Source organism: Phoenix dactylifera, chromosome 11 (assembly GCF_051530095.1).
Source record: "Phoenix dactylifera cultivar Ajwa chromosome 11, Ajwa_hap1_PhDact_Kaust_v1.1, whole genome shotgun sequence".
In the NCBI taxonomy this organism is placed as follows: domain Eukaryota; kingdom Viridiplantae; phylum Streptophyta; class Magnoliopsida; order Arecales; family Arecaceae; genus Phoenix; species Phoenix dactylifera.
This window is the reverse complement of record NC_143200.1, coordinates 18754523-18772154: the sequence shown is the minus strand read 5'-3', so window position 1 is coordinate 18772154 and position 17632 is coordinate 18754523. Positions and strand designations below refer to the sequence as shown.

General features: G+C 39.1%; 1 protein-coding gene across 1 annotated transcript; it reads left to right on the top strand.

The window, feature by feature from the left end:
- The first annotated feature begins 748 nt into the window (after nucleotides 1-748).
- Nucleotides 749-6867, top strand: LOC103718443 (cellulose synthase-like protein E6). Its single transcript, XM_008807271.6, has 8 exons — nucleotides 749-1323; nucleotides 3127-3445; nucleotides 3643-3780; nucleotides 4176-4307; nucleotides 4747-4959; nucleotides 5275-5499; nucleotides 5568-5915; nucleotides 6005-6867. Exons 1-8 carry the CDS (start codon nucleotides 1055-1057, stop codon nucleotides 6548-6550), a joined length of 2190 nt encoding a protein of 729 aa, XP_008805493.3. The 5' UTR covers nucleotides 749-1054; the 3' UTR covers nucleotides 6551-6867.
- Nucleotides 6868-17632: the final 10765 nt, after the last annotated feature.

Genomic DNA, 17632 nt, shown 5'->3' with positions numbered 1-17632 from the left:
GATTCCTCTCATTATAGGGCCACCATGTTTGCATTCCACTCGCAAATATAACTTTATTTCTTTCGAATATTCGGCCTTCTCTCGAGTCCCAAGGAGAGACCCGACCCCAAACAAATATAATTCGCATTTCACTATGCTCTATCCTTCTTTTAAGCATGAGCGTTGCACATATTAAACACTAGTTACATTACATTCATCACATCGAAACATTTCAGCCTCAATGAAGACTCGATTCCTAACATGATTCACTATCCATTATGTCTAACACATTTGCGGAATTCATGTCATACATCTCTCATATTTTAAGAGTGGCAATGGACTGTCCATTTGAGTTGGAATTTTAAATGGTCCCATCATTGTTAGATCTATGCTAAATCCTCAATCATGTTACCCATTCCCCATTTTCTGATCAAGCGGTCTCTTTCAAATTGATTAGGTAATGTGCTTCGGAGGAGAAATTATTGGGTTGCTCAGATCCACAATGGATTTAGGATGAAATCACTCTATTTTTTCCTCGTTTTTCTTTATGTGCAAGAGCAATATGACCTAGGATGATCCAAAGTCCATGGTCGACCTCATCACCCTAATAATTACCTCGCACCAAAAAAGCACCGTAGCATTCTCTTTGGACAAATATCCTCTAGTGCGGCCCTGAATATATCACTTGGAGAGAGCCCCTCACGTGCCCCATCTCACACCCTCTAAAGGACCCTTCTACTTACCAGATGGATAAACGTCGAGAGAACTCGTTGTCACCTTTCTTATCTTCCTATCAAATCTAAAGCATCATCATTCTCGTCTTACCAAGGATGATGCCATATGGGCCATAGATTGAGCTCATCATTGAAGATTTTGAGAAGGCCTCACCACGGAATTGTTATCCACACTCTCGTGAAGGAAATTATTTACTTACTATCCATGTCGAATAAGTATTTATTAATCTGACCTGTGGCCATATTAAATTTTGTCTCCTACCACGCTCTATATATAACCAACTTATCTCACGGCTACAAACGCGAGAGACACAAAGAGAGAGAGAGAGGAAGAGAGAGAGATGGGGGAGAGTTATGAAGCTCTCTTTGAAACAAGGCAAGCCAAAGGTAGGTTAGCTTACAAGTTGTTTGCATTCTCGATGATGGCGGGCATTTGTTCGATTTGGTTCTATAGAGCGACTCATGTCCCGAGATGGGGAGAACAAGGGAGATGGGCATGGATGGGGATATTTGCAGCCGAGCTTTGGTTCGGCTTCTACTGGATCATCACTCAGTCGGTGCGCTGGAACCCCATCTATCGTTTCACTCACACCGAGAAGCTCTCTCAGCGGTAAAATTCTCATTCATAATTGACATGCCCGCATATTTCTTAGCTTCTTCCGTTTATTTTTTTAAGAAAAAAGAAAGAACATGCCCACATATCATGCTCGGTCTACACTTAACTAGTCTTTTACCCACATTTAATTTAGCGTTCTCGCTAAAGTAATCTTTGCTGGTAAAGAATTTATCTTGGAGGGAATCGTTTACAAACATTTAAGCCGTCCCTTCTCTTTTTTTTTTCTTTGATAAGCAAAAAGAAAAAAAAAAATGGAGCTTTCAAAGCCATGCGGCCATGGATTGAGTTTCTAGGGGATACTGCTTCAGTTTCCAAAGTTTCATGAGACCTGATGTTATGAATTATAGTTTCTGTGAAATAAGAATCATTGATGGACGGACGGTGGGCCAGCAGAATGCCGAGTGGGTAGCGGCCGAGAGAGTTGGGGGATGGGTTCAGGCTGGGATAGGCGGCGACCTGGTCGACGTCAAGTTGGTTTAAGCGTCTCGAATTCTCTGCCATGCGTCAGTCTGGTGCCCTGTAAATTTCTTGATAGCTATCATATCAGTCTCTCGTGAAGACGACGGTTGCTAAACAAGACCATAAATTTGTCGGATTCCGTGGTACAATGGACAGCTGTACCTCTCCAATAACGTGACGGCCATCAGATTTGTACAATTTGTTCGGCTGAAGTAAATCAAATTTATTTTATTTTTTAAAAATTATTTATCTTTAAAAATAATTAGAGAAAAAAATGAAGTATATAATATTTTACTGATGTAAAATTTATTCTGAAAATCAATATTAAAAAATATTTTTATATTTAGTTGAAAATAATTTTATATAAAAATATTACTAAATTTTCAACATTATTTTTATTAAATAATTCAAGTAATATTCGAATCAAAATAAAATTTACTGTACAACAGACAGACCTAATACTATTATATTAACCTAAATTTATTTTTCTTTTTATTTTATTTTTGTCTATAATATAATTTTTTAATAAAAATATCTCATAACAAGTCCCATCAAAATCAATTTGCGGACAAAATTAATAAGTTTTAACCCATTCTTGTTTTATTTTTGCTCATACTTTTAGTCTAGCTTGCATAAATTTTTATTCTTTTAAAAGTAGGGGAAAAAAAAGTCTGCCACATGTTACAATAAAAGTACAATTATACCAAGAACATTGGTGACAAAAATCAATGATTTTACCTGCCCAATAAGAAGAGGATGCCAACCAGTTCAAATCCTATCTTACCATGCAAAACGTTTCAAATAAGTTTGAAACCCAAATTTTTAGCTATGTTTGAATCTATAAGCATATTACTCTTAACAAATGTTGGAGCACCATATTTTAGGCTTCAAAATTTGAAAACACACTACTACAAAATTTAAAAAAGAATGGTCCTGGGCGAAAAATGTTTATCCCAAAACTTTACTTGGATAGGACCAAAAATATTTCATCCCTCCATTCAGAAAAAAAAAATCCTAGAGAGAAGGACAAAAATAAGGTCTTACAAGGGGAATACAATTTCATGCTATATCATAAGGGTGCTAGCTAACTTAGCTAGGCAAATTATCATATATTGATACTAATGATCTGCATTTGGATCTAGCCCTTACTTGGTTTTGGCCAAGCTTTGTCGCATTCTTAATTTTGTAGAAAAAAATATTCTATGTTATATCATTTCTATTCTACTCCAGGATCCATGCATTCAAAAAAAAAAAATCATGACGGATGTAAAATGTGCATTCATATGCATCACAAGTTGTATTGATGTATAATTTTCTTATTTTTGTCTTTGGAAACAGAGATGAAACTGAGTTACCAAACGTGGACATATTCGTGTGCACTGCTGACCCTATTGCAGAGCCACCCATCCTAGTCATCTCCACTGTCCTCTCAACCATGGCTTACAATTACCCTCCCGAGAAACTAAATGTCTATCTCTCTGATGATGCTGGGTCTGTTCTGACCTTCTACGCCCTTTGGGAAGCATCTCACTTTGCAAAGTATTGGCTTCCATTTTGCAAGAAATATAATGTGGAGCCACGGTCGCCAGCTGCCTATTTTTCCAAATTATGCGACCCCCGCGATGCATGCATCCCTACCGAATGGTCTTTCATGAAGGTAATAGTATGACCAAGTGGCATGGCTCAATTTTTATAAATATTGACCCATTAGCCGGCACATGGTCAACCTTAATTTCTAATTCGGTGTTTGAAAAAAGCTTTGTTCAGTGAAAGGAGTGCTTGTAGTAAATTGGCATAAAACAAGCCAACAACTTGTTTCTATTTAATTTGTCATCATATTTTCCCATTTCTCAGAATCTATATGAAGAGATGGCAGATCGCATCGATTCGGTGGTAATGCTAGGCAAGATCCCTGAAGAACTCAAAGCAAATAAAGGATTTTCTGAATGGAGCTCGGAGATGACTTCACGGAATCATCCACCCATCGTTCAGGTACTACTACACTTGGTACTGGAAGAACAAAACAAGACCTTATTGGGAGAAAACCCTTATTGCATAGAATTTTGAATTATTTTAGAATGGGATAATTGGGACATGAATTCAAGTTATAAAGTTTTCTTATGAAAATTAAACTAGTTGTTTAAACTCTATGCTGGACTGTAGGAAGAGCCTATTGGTTCGTGTCTTAGAAAGGAATCTAATATACTGGTAGAGTAGGAAATGTAATTGGTGAAATCATAAAAGGTGTTTTGGATCTGTACAGCATAAATTATGGACGAACTGAACTAAGCTATAGTTTAGAGGTTGTGCCCATCCTTCAAATGTGGGGCGATTAGAGCTGTCTCACTAGAGCTAATTATGTTGCTTTTCTTTGTTGCTTTTTGCAGATCATAATTGATGGGAGAGACCAAGGTTCAATAGACAGTGATGGAAATGCATTACCAACTTTGGTGTATATGGCACGAGAGAAGAGACCTCAGCATCATCATAACTTCAAAGCAGGGGCTATGAACGCATTGGTAATATAACTATGTTAGATTTTTCTCACAATTTTTGGGAGATAGGCTTGCTTTCTTTTTCCTTTCTTTCCTTTTTTTTTTCCTCATTTGCATGAGCTTTTAGACCTGTTGTAGTTAGTTGAGCCCTGTAAGTAGTCCTGGGCTTAGTCTACAGATGCAGGGTTAAATGAAAGCAGGTAGCAGAATCAGATGTTCGATTAATATCCTCTCTTTGGGTAGTCCACAATATGGAATTGGCATACTTTCTAGACAACTGGCTTCAATAGGAGTTTTAATAACACAATCAATTATTTTTTAGAAGAATAACACGATCAATCTAGAATCGGCTGTAAATGGATCTTGAATATGCACCTGGTCTGAATAACAATGCAAGGTTATTATGATTTTGAAATGAAATTTATGAAAAAAATATCTTTAAACAATGCAACCTGATGTACAGATAAGGGCGTCATCAGAGATAAGCAACAGCCCAATCATCCTCAACCTGGATTGCGACATGTACTCAAACAACTCGGAGTCCATCAGACAAGCATTGTGCTTCTTCCTGGATGAAGAGAAGGGTCAGGACATTGGCTTTGTACAATATCCCCAGGTCTTTCATAATATCACCAAGAATGATCTCTATGGCAATTCCCTTAATGTGATCACTCAGGTTAGTACTAGCAAAGGCTCACCACAATCGAGGTTTCAGTTATGTTTCTCTAGTCTTGTACAAAGTTCCACAAACACATCCTTGGAGTCAACAGAGATCGCGGCAATATCCAGTTTGGAGTATAATACCAATCAAGTAGTTAGTGTGAATTTTGATATTAAATCGCACAAGGACCTAATAATAAAACCATTTTGAATGTCTTACAAGGACCTAATAATAAAACCATTTTGAATGTCTTACAAGGACCTAATAATAAAACCATTTTGAATGTCTTACAAGGACCTAATAATAAAACCATTTTGAATGTCTTTTAAGGTGGACCACCCTGGCTTGGATAGTTGGGGAGGGACTCTCTATATTGGCACTGGATGCTTCCACAGAAGAGAGGCTCTTTGCGGGAGGAAGTATAGCAAGGATTACAAGGAAGACTGGAAGAGAAGCATTGAGAGGAAAACGGCTAGAAGTGCTTGCACACTGGAAGAGAGAGCAAAGTCTCTTATTACCAGCACCTATGAGCACGACACCCAATGGGGACAGGAGGTCTCTCTCTATATATCCACCTATTTATTTATCTATCTGTCTATATATTTATCTTTCATTTAATGCAGATTGGGCTGAAGTATGAGTGTGCTGTGGAGGATGTCATCACAGGCCTATTAATTCAATGTAGGGGGTGGAAGTCCGCCTTTATCAATCCTCCAAGAAAAGCCTTTCTAGGTGTTGCTCCCACAACACTAGAACAATCGCTGGTGCAATACAAAAGATGGAGCGAGGGAAATTTTCAAATCTTTCTTTCCAAGTACTGTCCCTTCATACTTGCTCATGGCAAAATCAAGCTAGGACTTCAGATGGGTTATTGCATTTATGGCTTGTGGGCTCCAAACTCACTCCCTACACTCTATTACCTTGTGATTCCTTCCCTTTGCCTCCTCAAAGGCATCTCCTTATTCCCAAAGGTACGGATATGCCTATCTTTTTCCCTTCCATCAAGCATGCATGTTTGAACGAATCCTAACACAAATAAATATCCTGATGTCAAAATTAGATCACGAGCCCATGGTTCGTGCCCTTTGCCTATGTCACCATTGGGAAGCATGCGTATGGGCTCGTCGAATCACTGCAATGTGGTGACACATTGGCTGGATGGTGGAACTTACAAAGGATGTGGATATTGAGGAGGACCACCTCATTCCTCTATGGCTTCACTTCTACCATCTTAAAGTTGCTGCGGATTTCTAAGATGGGCTTCGCAATCACAGCAAAGGTGTCTGATGGCGATGCCTCTAAAAGGTACGAGCAGGAGGTTATGGAATTCGGATCATCATCCTCAATGTTTGTTATCATAGGAGCAGTTGCAATGCTGAATCTTTTCTGCTTGGCGGGAGGACTCCAAAGGCTGGTGGAAGATGGCGGAATTATGGGTCTTGAGCCATTATTCATTCAAATTCTTCTCTGCGGGCTGGTGGTGGCCATCCATTTGCCCATTTATGAAGCTCTTTTCATACGAAAGGATAAAGGCAGCTTACCCCTCTCTGTCACATTTCTCTCCCTTGGTTCTGCGATGTTGGTGTCTCTGCTAGCCATGGTATAAATCACTAAAGTGCTTTGAGAGTAATGGTATAAGTTAGTCCCTTCTTAAGAATGTTAAAAAATTCTGTCTTGGGGCACATCATTTACAGCCTTTAGGATTTGAGTTTAGATTTCTATTTGCATTTTTTATAGCAACGTTGACGGAATTTATGATAATATGCATGGGTATATAGAATGGTATATGTGCGTTTCTTGTTCTTTTTTTGTGATTGCAATGGGTGGTTATGTCACCCCTGTTTTTATTCTGAGGTTGGAAGATCGAACCTCAGTAACACTTCAAAATATTATAGAATGGTATATGTTGCATGTTTCATTTTACACAGTATTGCAATCTTGAAGGCTTAATCCACATATCAGCCATAAAGTTGTACAAACTATATCAAGATGATCTCGTTGAACAGGACAAATAATTCTATGCTTCAAATTAGAATAATCTGATTGGGAAGTCCGACCCAAATTAAGTCCTGGATAGATACCCTGTTACCTCCCTGATTCAGTCGTTTAAAGATTCTATGATGTCCATATTAAGCTCAATTTGAAGTCAAAAATTATTTTCCCCTCTACCACTAACAGGATAAAACTATTTCAAAAAAAAAAAATCTCATTGGAAAACTCTGTTTGCCATAAATATCTGCTGCTCCGTATTTCTCTGTGTTGCTAAGCTTCCAGCAATTCAGGAACTGCGCCAGCTTCTCATCACATATAAAAGAAACAGTACTGCAACCATGCCATTTATATGCAGAAATCTTAGCAACTTCTTCTTCTTCTTCTTCTTCTTTCCTCCATTTCTTCAGATCTGCAATTCAAAGAACTGAACCTTCTGGAAATGTATTTGTGCCCATATCAGTAAAATATATGCAGCAATTACATTTTACAAATTACATTAGATTTAGACTAAAGTACTATGCAGATGGAGAAAAAAGAGAGCATGGCCCTAAGGACAGAGGTGGTAGAGGTAGAGAGGCCTAAGCCGAGATAAGAGGGTTATAATATTATTTATTTATAAAGTATAAATAAATAATATTTAATTTATAAATTATTTATTATAATATTTTAATCTAAATAATATAATAAATAGTATATATGTGATATCGATATACTAATATTTTAAATAATATTAGTAAAATATAATAATATAAAATTATTAGTTACTATATTATTTTGATATAATTATTATAATATTATAATATCATATAATATAACAAATTATTATAATATAGTATAATACAATAGTATTACTACAATATTGGTGATACAATAATACTATTACACTATAATATATTATTTTTAATATTTTATATCATATTTATAACTCACATGTACTTGAAAAAATAGATCCGATCCAACCAATTTTAATCTTTACACCCAATCCAACCAATCTTAATTTCTATTGTTAAACCTGCAGCACCAACTCCATGTATCCACTATAGACGTATACGGCTCTCTCCTCTCATAGAAAGATGTATTCCCCCACTTTGACCATTTCTACCATACACATTTGCATTCGGCTAGCTTCAGCCGAAAGTATAAATGTTTTTATCAAGATATATAAATAATAGGTTGCCAATATATATATATATATATATATATATATATATATATATATATATATATATATATATATAAATGAAAAGCAGAAGAAATCCCTATCATATGGGAGCACAACCATGGAGGCTACTTTTCCACACGCCCAGGACTAGTCCAGCTACACGGGTAGGATATGGACTTTCCATTTGAGCAGATCATCAACAGCAGCCAAGCAGGTGCATTTGGATCCACCCTAATGCAAACCTAATTTGTAACATGGATTTTAACTCTGGATCTTAAATAAAATACGGCCGGATCTTATGAGAGGCTCACCTTGCCTGCTAGATATTGCTGGTCAATGGAAGAGTTGACCCACCAGAAAGTGATATGCGCGACAAGAAACTAGGGCTTCAAAAGAGCACAGGCAAAACCCTAGAGATGGTGATGACAGAAAGAGGAGAGAGCACATCCACACCAAGAGCGAACCTGTTTCTTTCGCTAGTGTTGGGTTGTGCTCTCTCTCTTCTGTCATCTCTTCCATCTTGGGATCCCACCCTTCGCACCCTGTATTAGAAAAAATCGCCATCAACTTCAGATTTCAGGATCAAGAAATGACATGCATTCGTACACGTGGAAATATATAACATCTATTAAATTAAATGTTGACATCAAGATATCAGATGTACATTCGCTGATCAGCCATCGGGTCAATGTATGAAGATCATAAGCCCCATCCTACAAAAAGTCAAAAGTCTTTTTTGATGGAGAAAAAAAAGACAAAGTTAATGGATGCATGAATGCATGTATATTTCTGAATAAGATTTTCATAAAATATTTGCGCATATTTATTTTTCTTTACATTAAGTTTTCTATTCATGAAAGCTATTTATGACAGAGAAAAGAGAACAATATATGCTTGGTATGTATGCGTACATTCATGCGTGCTAATAGAAATGAATAGAATTAATCTACTAGTGGAAACATGTGTTTACCTTGTGAATGCTGGAAGAAACTCCCTTGCCATTGTTAATTAACTTCTTGAGGTTAAGACTAAAACCAAAAACCAAGAAAAAAAAAGGGAAAAAAATTGAAGCGATACCATCGTGTATAGCATAATCTTTTCATTTCCAAAACAGCAAAAATGAAATAAAGAAAAATTCCCGAAAAACTAGTTTTGTGGAAATATGCAATCATTTTGCTGGAAAAAAAAAAGATATGCAATCGTTTGTTTATATTGAAAACATCCTTTTCTCGGTGCTCATATAGATTACAAAAATAGATGGAATCAAAAGATCAATAAAAAGAAAATCGTTTTGAAGTGCACAATCAAATTCTTATAGCGAGAACGTGCTTTCTTCTTCACACAGACTAACCTAATGAAGTATAGATTTCTTATATAGTCTAGGATAATGAGATGAAACGAAAACCGGTTGTTTTGAAGAAGTGACAACCCTTTCCTCAAAGTTTCACCTTCATATCATCTAAACTTATAGATGCAAGCAAAATCCATGCCCAACAAAAGAATTTTCTAAAACTACATAAAACCAAATTATGATGGACAGAATAAAAGCCTAAAAAGCAACATCATAATATGCTAAGCAAGCAAAAAAGAAAGAAAAGAGGAAGAGGAAAAAACCATAGAAATAGTTAAATACACAACAAGCTAGCGCACGACCCGAAGAGAAAGGCCTTCTTATATAAACACTTTGATGAGAGGCTAGAACTGGTTTGCAATTGAAATGACGATATACAGAGACCTGGTTATATAGACATTTCGACGAGAGACTAGAGCCAATTCTACTATGAAAACACCCGTTCAAAACCGGCGAGTAGTGGTGCTGGCCAGTTTCCTAAAAGAGTGCAACTGACTCAGTTATGGTCACAGTGGGGGGGGGGGGGGAGAGCGAGAGATTTCATCCGGAATTGGTTGCGTTTATAGGTTGGCAGCCTTTAAATTCGCTCCTAGAACGGCCTTCTCGCCGGAGGAGGCTTAATTAGAAGGCAGAGAGAAAGGAAAGAGACCATAAATTGTGGGCTAAAATTGGAGGTTAGTGATGATGACCGGCAGTCCCAGGGAGGTGGTCAGACGTTGCCATTGCATCATGGGACTCGTGACCTCGTCAAGTTATATGAAACAAGATTGAGGTGGATACATGCTATCGTCAAGATCTCAACAACAAACCCGGTCCATGATCATTATGTTTATACAATAGCCATTATTGGTCCAGTTCTGATCTAACGAGACTGAGTTTATCTAGGATTAAGATAAAGACTTATAATGACTACTTACGATGACTACTAACAGCTACCATAATAAAAGATAATTAATAATAACATAAGAACATTATTTTACAATTGTCATGGGAACAGGGAGAAGTTGGACTTCGAAAAAAATACACGGCATGATAAATCAAAGTTTACCCGAGATTTTGCAACATAAAAATTTTATTATTCCATGAGTTAGACAGATACATATTTGTATCTTGTGGATGATGCCATCTTATTTTGTTAGCAATATTGACATGAATTGATAAACTTCTTTCCACCTCGTTCCTCTCAATATATGTATGTATGTATGTTTGCTTCAACTTCTTCCTCTCAACGAGATTCCTTGTGGTTCGCTTAATAAAAAAACAAAAAAAATGCTAGATTTTATGATAGTAGCACACTTCAGTAATGAATTATGGTTGCATTATCAGTACCTAGTTTAAAACATTTAGATATATAAACATAATAATGAGACGATAATATTGGGTCCTTAAGTTTTTTTGACGGGACTCTAACATTTGGCCGTTCGACTATTAGTATTTAACTTTTAATGCTGCACAAGCTTATACAAGATTTACACATGTTTACATTTATATTGCACATGATTATACTAATTCTTGAACACAATATATTGTCCCTGCATATACACAGTTATCTGTATTTGTGTACATAGTGAGGTATAAGTGTGTACAACTACTAGGGACCACAATTAAATGACATTGGGAAGAGTTAATTCATTTCAGAACTTGCATAATATTTTATTTTTATTTTTCGTGTTTTGAGCAACAATAATAATGAGTTATCAGTTTAACTAAATATTTAGCCAGTGTATACATGTATTCATGATATCTTTTTAACATCCTAGATTGAATAACTCGATGCTCGTAATGGACCGCAAAGACTACGACCCTGTTTGGGGGAGCTTTTGGAGAGGCAAAAAGCACTTTCTGGCCTTCAAAAATACTTTTGGATAAAAAGGATGTTTGTTAAAAATTTTGGAAAGCTGTTTCAGCTTTTCCAGAAAGTTGAAAATAGCTTTTTGGGAGAAGCTCCATTTTGGAGCTTTCCGAAAATGATGTTTTTAGTTTTGTCGGAAAGCTTTTTTTTACCAAAATACCCCCATTTAAATCCCACTTTTTTTCTCCCAAAACTCTCATCCCGCCTCTTCCTCTCTCACCCATCCCCCTCTCTATATATATATATCTACTTTAGAAATGTAGTTATCAAACAGCAAACAGCTTTTTATAAACGCTCTACTTCAGACAGCTCTACTTCCAACAGCTCTACTTCCAAAAGCTCTACTACCAACAGCTCCCCAAAACAGGGCCTACAACCAGTGCAACATTTCGAATCCAGTTCCAAATTTAACGATGGCAATGCCACGTTCCAATTCAACTGCTATGGATTCTTCTACTTCATCAATGAGGATCCTGGTCACTGTGAGTCCGAGTAGAGGATGATCGTAGAAGTTAGCTGGGTCCAGGGCTTGCGCAAAGCCCCCCAGCCGAGTGGTGGCCTGGGCTCAAGCTTGGGCCTGAGCTCAGGATCCGGCCGGCAACATATGGATCCCAAGGTTCTAATGCGCCATTTAAGACCACTGCTAAATCTTCTATGATCATGACAGCCCTTTGGGTTGCCTTAGTTGTCGTGTTGTTTCTTTAGAGATCTTAGCTGTTTATTTGCTTGCTAGGGTTTTTATATTTAGATATTTCTGTTAATGATTTGGATAGTCTAGTCTTGAGTTTTGTTTCTTGATTTTGTTTTTAGTTTGAATTTGCTACTTATGAGATTTCCAATGGGTACTGTAGATTGGGATTGGTTGATCAAGTAATGAGTCGTTTTGAATGCAGTTAAACTCCGAAACTGGTTCTTATGCGGATGGTCATCTTTTTTTTCCTTTTTTTTGGATAAAACAGTCGCTCATGTTAATCTGGCATGAGTGCAACCAACTGAGTCAAAATACAATACATGGCATAAAGATTGGGGTACAATCTCAGACCATGTTCATGAGACCTCTCCGGAGTGATGGGCAGCAAAGGAAGCAACCCAATCAGCTGCTCTATTTGCCTTCCGGTACACATGAGCAATCTAAAAGGAGTTACAATCTCTCACCATCCGTCGTATATCGCTAAGAAGAGGATGGTCATTTACATGTCGCTCAGCATGTTGAATCCAATCGATCACTATAGCGGAATCTCCTTCCAGGGTGATTTTGCCAGCCCCTAGGATGCTCCTCGCATAAGTAATGCCCTCCCAGTCCCATGTTGCCCTGAGCTCTACTCCTATGACTATCGTGCCACCGATGTGCAGCAATCAATTTAGAATTGTGATCTCGGATCACAAATTCCGTCCCTCCTTTATCTCCTCTAGCTAGCACACTACCATCGAAGTTTACCTTAAGATGACCCAGCATTGCGGGTTCCCAAGTGACAAAAGTGACTATGGGCACCATGACAGCGATGTGGGAACCCCAAGTGTTCCTAGTCCCTCCAAATGAAGACTCCCTAATAGAGTATATGAATTCGGCCGCATATCGGAAGGCTCTGTCCACCACAGCTCATGGGGGTGTCCTCCTCCCCTCAAAGATATCGACATTCCTGTCTAACTATATGTGATAAGCCAGGTAGGCACAAGTAATGCCCCACTCCACCAACTCCGATCTTCTCATGGATATCCTCAAATGATATAACAAGTCTTCCGCCAAACCCCAATCCCGCAGCAAGGATACTACTGCACTCCTCCATACCTATATAGCCCGAGCACAGTAAAGAAGAGCATGAGTGATGGTCTCCTTCTCATCATGGCAATCCTCACACATGGGGGTAGTCTTGACACTCCGCCTAGCCAATACAATCCGAGTCGAGATACATCCCCAGGCCACATTCCATAAGAATAAGGTCACTCGAAGGTGAACGCCCAACCTCTAGATCCACCCACCCTCTATCCGCCGAGTGGACTCCTTCCCCATCAATGCCTGCAGATCCCTAATACACACCCTCGTCCTCTCTATCGGAGTCCAAACCAACCTGTCTACTGCCTCCCCACCAGGGATCGGGAGCTTCAGAACCCTCTCGGCAAGCTGCTCCCCAAACACATCCCGGACCAGCACCTTACTCCATCTACCAGCACTAATCAGCTCGTTGACCCTGCACCCCGACAACCTTACTAAATCCATCATCGTTGGTATCCTCCCCGATGGCTGCTCAGTCACCCAAGCATCCTCTAGCACATCAATAGATCATCCATCACCAATCATCCACCTGATCTCTGGGAGCACCATCGGTGCGTATGCGCATATCTCCTTCCAGATGAAGCTATGACGTCCCACTCGAAAGTCGGCCACCGCCGAATGTGTGCCATACTTACTCTTCATGAGGGCACCCCACAACTATCCGGCTCCAAGATGTACCTAGCGGCATGTCGTGCCGCCATAACCTCCCGCCTCATGATCAGTGAATGTACCCTTAGACCACCTATCTTGACTGGCTGGCAAATCGTCTCCCATGCCACCAAATGAATGACACTGCGATCTCCCTTCCTGCCCCATATGAAATTCCTGAACAGCTGCTCCATAGACCTCAGCGACACTATCGGCACAATGGTGTTCGATAACAAGTATATCGGCGTCGTGCTAAGGACCGACCGCACTAAGACCATTCTGCCCATCATAGAAAGTGCATCCATCTACCAGCCCTCTAACCTCTGTTTGATGCTGCACATTATATCAGAGCAGTCCCCAAGACGAAGACGCCACCCAATGATGGGAACCCTTAAGTACTTTAGGGCACCCTCCTGTTCACCCACTCCTAGGATCTGCTTGATGGATGTCTTCACCTGTGGCTTGATCTTCGGACTGAAGAAGATAGCTGACTTGGCCAGGTTGACCCGTTGACCTGAAACAACACAGTACTCCTCTAAGAACCTCTGGATAACCATTGTCGCTTGTCTTGTGGCCTGAGCAAGGATCAAGCAGTCATCAGCAAATAAAAACTATGATACCTAAAAGGACCCCAGCCCCGGTCTACAAGCCTCCAAAGCCTGGGTCTCAATAGCACAACAGAAGGCTCTAGACAAGGCATCTGCACAAATAATGAATAGAAGTGGAGACAGAGGGCACCCTTGCCGGAGTCCGATAGAAGAAATGAAGAAACACGAGGGCGTGCCATTCACCAGAATGGCAAAGGTGGGAGATCTGACACACCCCATGACCCAACTGATCCATCTCTCATGAAATTCAAAGCTCGTCAACGATCCCTCCAAAAGTGGATGGTCTTTAGGGAACTAGTTTTAACCTTTTAGATGCCGAGTATTTTTCTCTAGTCTTTGATTTTTTTTTGTTTTTCACACACAGACTCGGGGGTTGCTAAATAGGGAGATATGACCATGAGAAAAGCCCCCAATCATTTTGAGCTTTGATAGCTTACTTGCACGACAAAAAACCAATATGTAGATATTCTTCAAGAATACTCGCAACGGATAGCATTGCCATCAGCAAATTGGAGGGTTAAATGCCTCGTGCAATACTAAACAAGCCAAGGGATATTGTCATTACTATCAAACTATTAAACATCTAGCATACAACGTTTTAGACAATTAGTCGTCCTGTTTTTCCACTTATTTATTATGTCATAGCTCTTTCTTTTAAAGAATTGAACTTATTCATACATAACAAAGCAATGATGAGTAACTTAATTAAAATTTAAATTTTAGAGGTAACGGATGCTTTTGCAGGTGTGTCGGATGTGACATTCACTGAGTTCTTACTTGTTTTGACAACTGAAACGAAACTAGGAACAGTTCCCCAAAGGATGAGTGGGAGACGGTGATAGTTTGGAGCTCTGGTTATGAGGGAAGATCACCCTCAACTTAAACATTATAAGGAGAGAATCAGTATTTCCTGCTTACTTGGGACCCATGCTCATTCGGTTGAATGGTTGATTAATTGCTCTACTTTCTAACCGCGAGACGACGTACGTGTACTGATGGTAAAAGCAACAGATCTCTATGGCTTACATTGTGGGAAATTCCCACAAAGCGATCCTGCTATGAAGCGATCCTCATTTCATAGCAGGATCGGGGGTGGATCTTTTGTGCAAAAGAATGATTTATCTCTTTCATGCAAATCTATCATTGGATCACCCATCATATGGATCTCAAAGTACTCAGAACTCAATAACCCATCTATCTATATAAATTTTAAAGCAACTAGTGGATTATCCAATTGTGGATTAATGTGAATAAAAATGAATCCTTCTTTTGCATAGCGAACACAACTCGGATCCTTCATAGAAAACCAACCACCTAGCTAGGGTATAACATATAGGACCAGATTGCATAAATAGTAGAAATCTATCTATCATACCTCAGATCCGGAGCATGATATAGCCGTGCTATCAAGGGATACAATCTACGATAATACGAAGCCAAACATTTTATTTAGCTTTCAAATTCATCTCAAACTGTGAGGACCCGTGCGGGCGTGTGTTTAGTCCCACATTGGTTATTCGCTGGGTAGATCTTGGGTACTTATACAGGATCAAGGAACCCAAAACAATAACTTCCGGCTAGCCATTTTGAGTGAGGTCCTGGGTTATTACAAATGGTATCAGAGCGGACCCGGCCCATAACTTATGTGGACTAGGGGACACTGCAGCACGAATCCATTGGGGTTGACTACGGACCGATCGTGGTGTTTGTGATTATGATTTGAATGGATTTTAACCCTTAGCCTGACGAGGACGTCAGGGCTTGAACGGGAGGAGTATGTGAGGACCCGTGCGGGCGTGTGTTTAGTCCCACATTGGTTATTCGCTGGGTAGATCTTGGGTACTTATACAGGATCAAGGAACCCAAAACAATAACTTCCGGCTAGCCATTTTGGGTGAGGTCCTGGGTTGTTACACAAACAAAATAGAATAAATAGGAAACAAATTTCATTATCCATTAAATACAACCATTATTCGTTCGGAGCTTCTAAATTCAAACATAAATACCAAACTCATAATTCTCAAAATTTAGAAAATTACTAAGCTACAAATTCATCATCAACTGAAGAACTAAAGTTCTGCTATATAGATCTCAAAGCAACTAGTTGATGACCAATTGTGGATTCATGCAAAGGAAGTTAATCCTTCTTTTGCATAGAGGATACAACCTTGATCCTTCAGAGAAAACCAACCACCTAGCCAGGGTATAATATATGGGACCAGATTGCATAAATAGTAGAAAACGATCAATACAATTTGATTGCATGGATTTCTACAATTAAGAGTTCTAAGGAGTTGGTAAATTCATAATTTATAGATATGTTCTAGACAGTGAATCCTACATGATATCCTTGCGGGGATGGTTAATATAAGTTAGTATATATTTAAATAAAGTTCTATTCGGCTATCAATATTGTCAGTCCCAAGCCTGATCCAATTACACTTGACTCCTCCCTATTTTTTCCCCTCTCAGAGTTGATTTTTATTGATACATAGCAAGTCCAACGGATCCGATATTAATTACGAGTCAACAAGATGTTGTAAAGGCACATATACATTGAATGGGTGAATGGGTTTGCAGTGCTTGCTTTGACAAATGGTATGCTGCAGAAGTGAACTAACTATAAGCAGTTGAGTCTCGGAAGATTAAATAATGGAAACCTGTCATAGTAGTTATATGAACATGTTTAATTGCTAGTTTCTCTTGGGTCTCACTATTTAGCGCTATCGAGAAGAGGTTTGTTTTAACCAGGAAATGATAGGATGGAGGCTATAAGCTTACATTTTCAATTTACCATCTTATCTTTCTACTTTCTTCTTCTTCTTTTTTTTTTTTTTTTGTTACATCGGCAACTCATACACACCGGGTGTGAGCATAGCCCAAAGAGACAGATACTAGAATAAAATGCAAGAGAGACAAATCAGAGTTGTGTGCCACCCAATTAAAATCTCCAGAGTGGTGAGCCGCGTAGAATGCCACCCAATCTGCGGCGCTATTGGACTCTCTGAATACATGGTTAGCCCGGAAGGCTACGCATTCGTCTAAGAGACGGCGAATGACGTGAATCAGCCGCATCCCCACGACAGCACTCTTAGAACTCAAAATTCCCTCGATCACCGTAATGGAGTCTCCCTCAAGTAGGATGCAATCGGCCCCCAGCACCTATCTGGCATAGGAGATATCCTCACAGGCTGCTTTGACCTCAGTGCCTGTGACGGACTGATCGAAGATGCACCGACCCCCGGCAGCTACTAGTCCAGCCTACTGATCCCTGATGACGAAGCTGATGCCACAACATCCA

Excerpts from the sequence above, each read along its gene's own strand:
- LOC103718443 (XM_008807271.6), top strand. The coding sequence starts at position 1,055 with ATGGGGGAGAGTTATGAAGCTCTCTTTGAAACAAGGCAAGCCAAAGGT. Across the intron at positions 3,446-3,642 it reads CCGAATGGTCTTTCATGAAG|AATCTATATGAAGAGATGGC; the intron begins GTAATAGTATGA and ends CCCATTTCTCAG. Across the intron at positions 3,781-4,175 it reads ATCATCCACCCATCGTTCAG|ATCATAATTGATGGGAGAGA; the intron begins GTACTACTACAC and ends TGCTTTTTGCAG.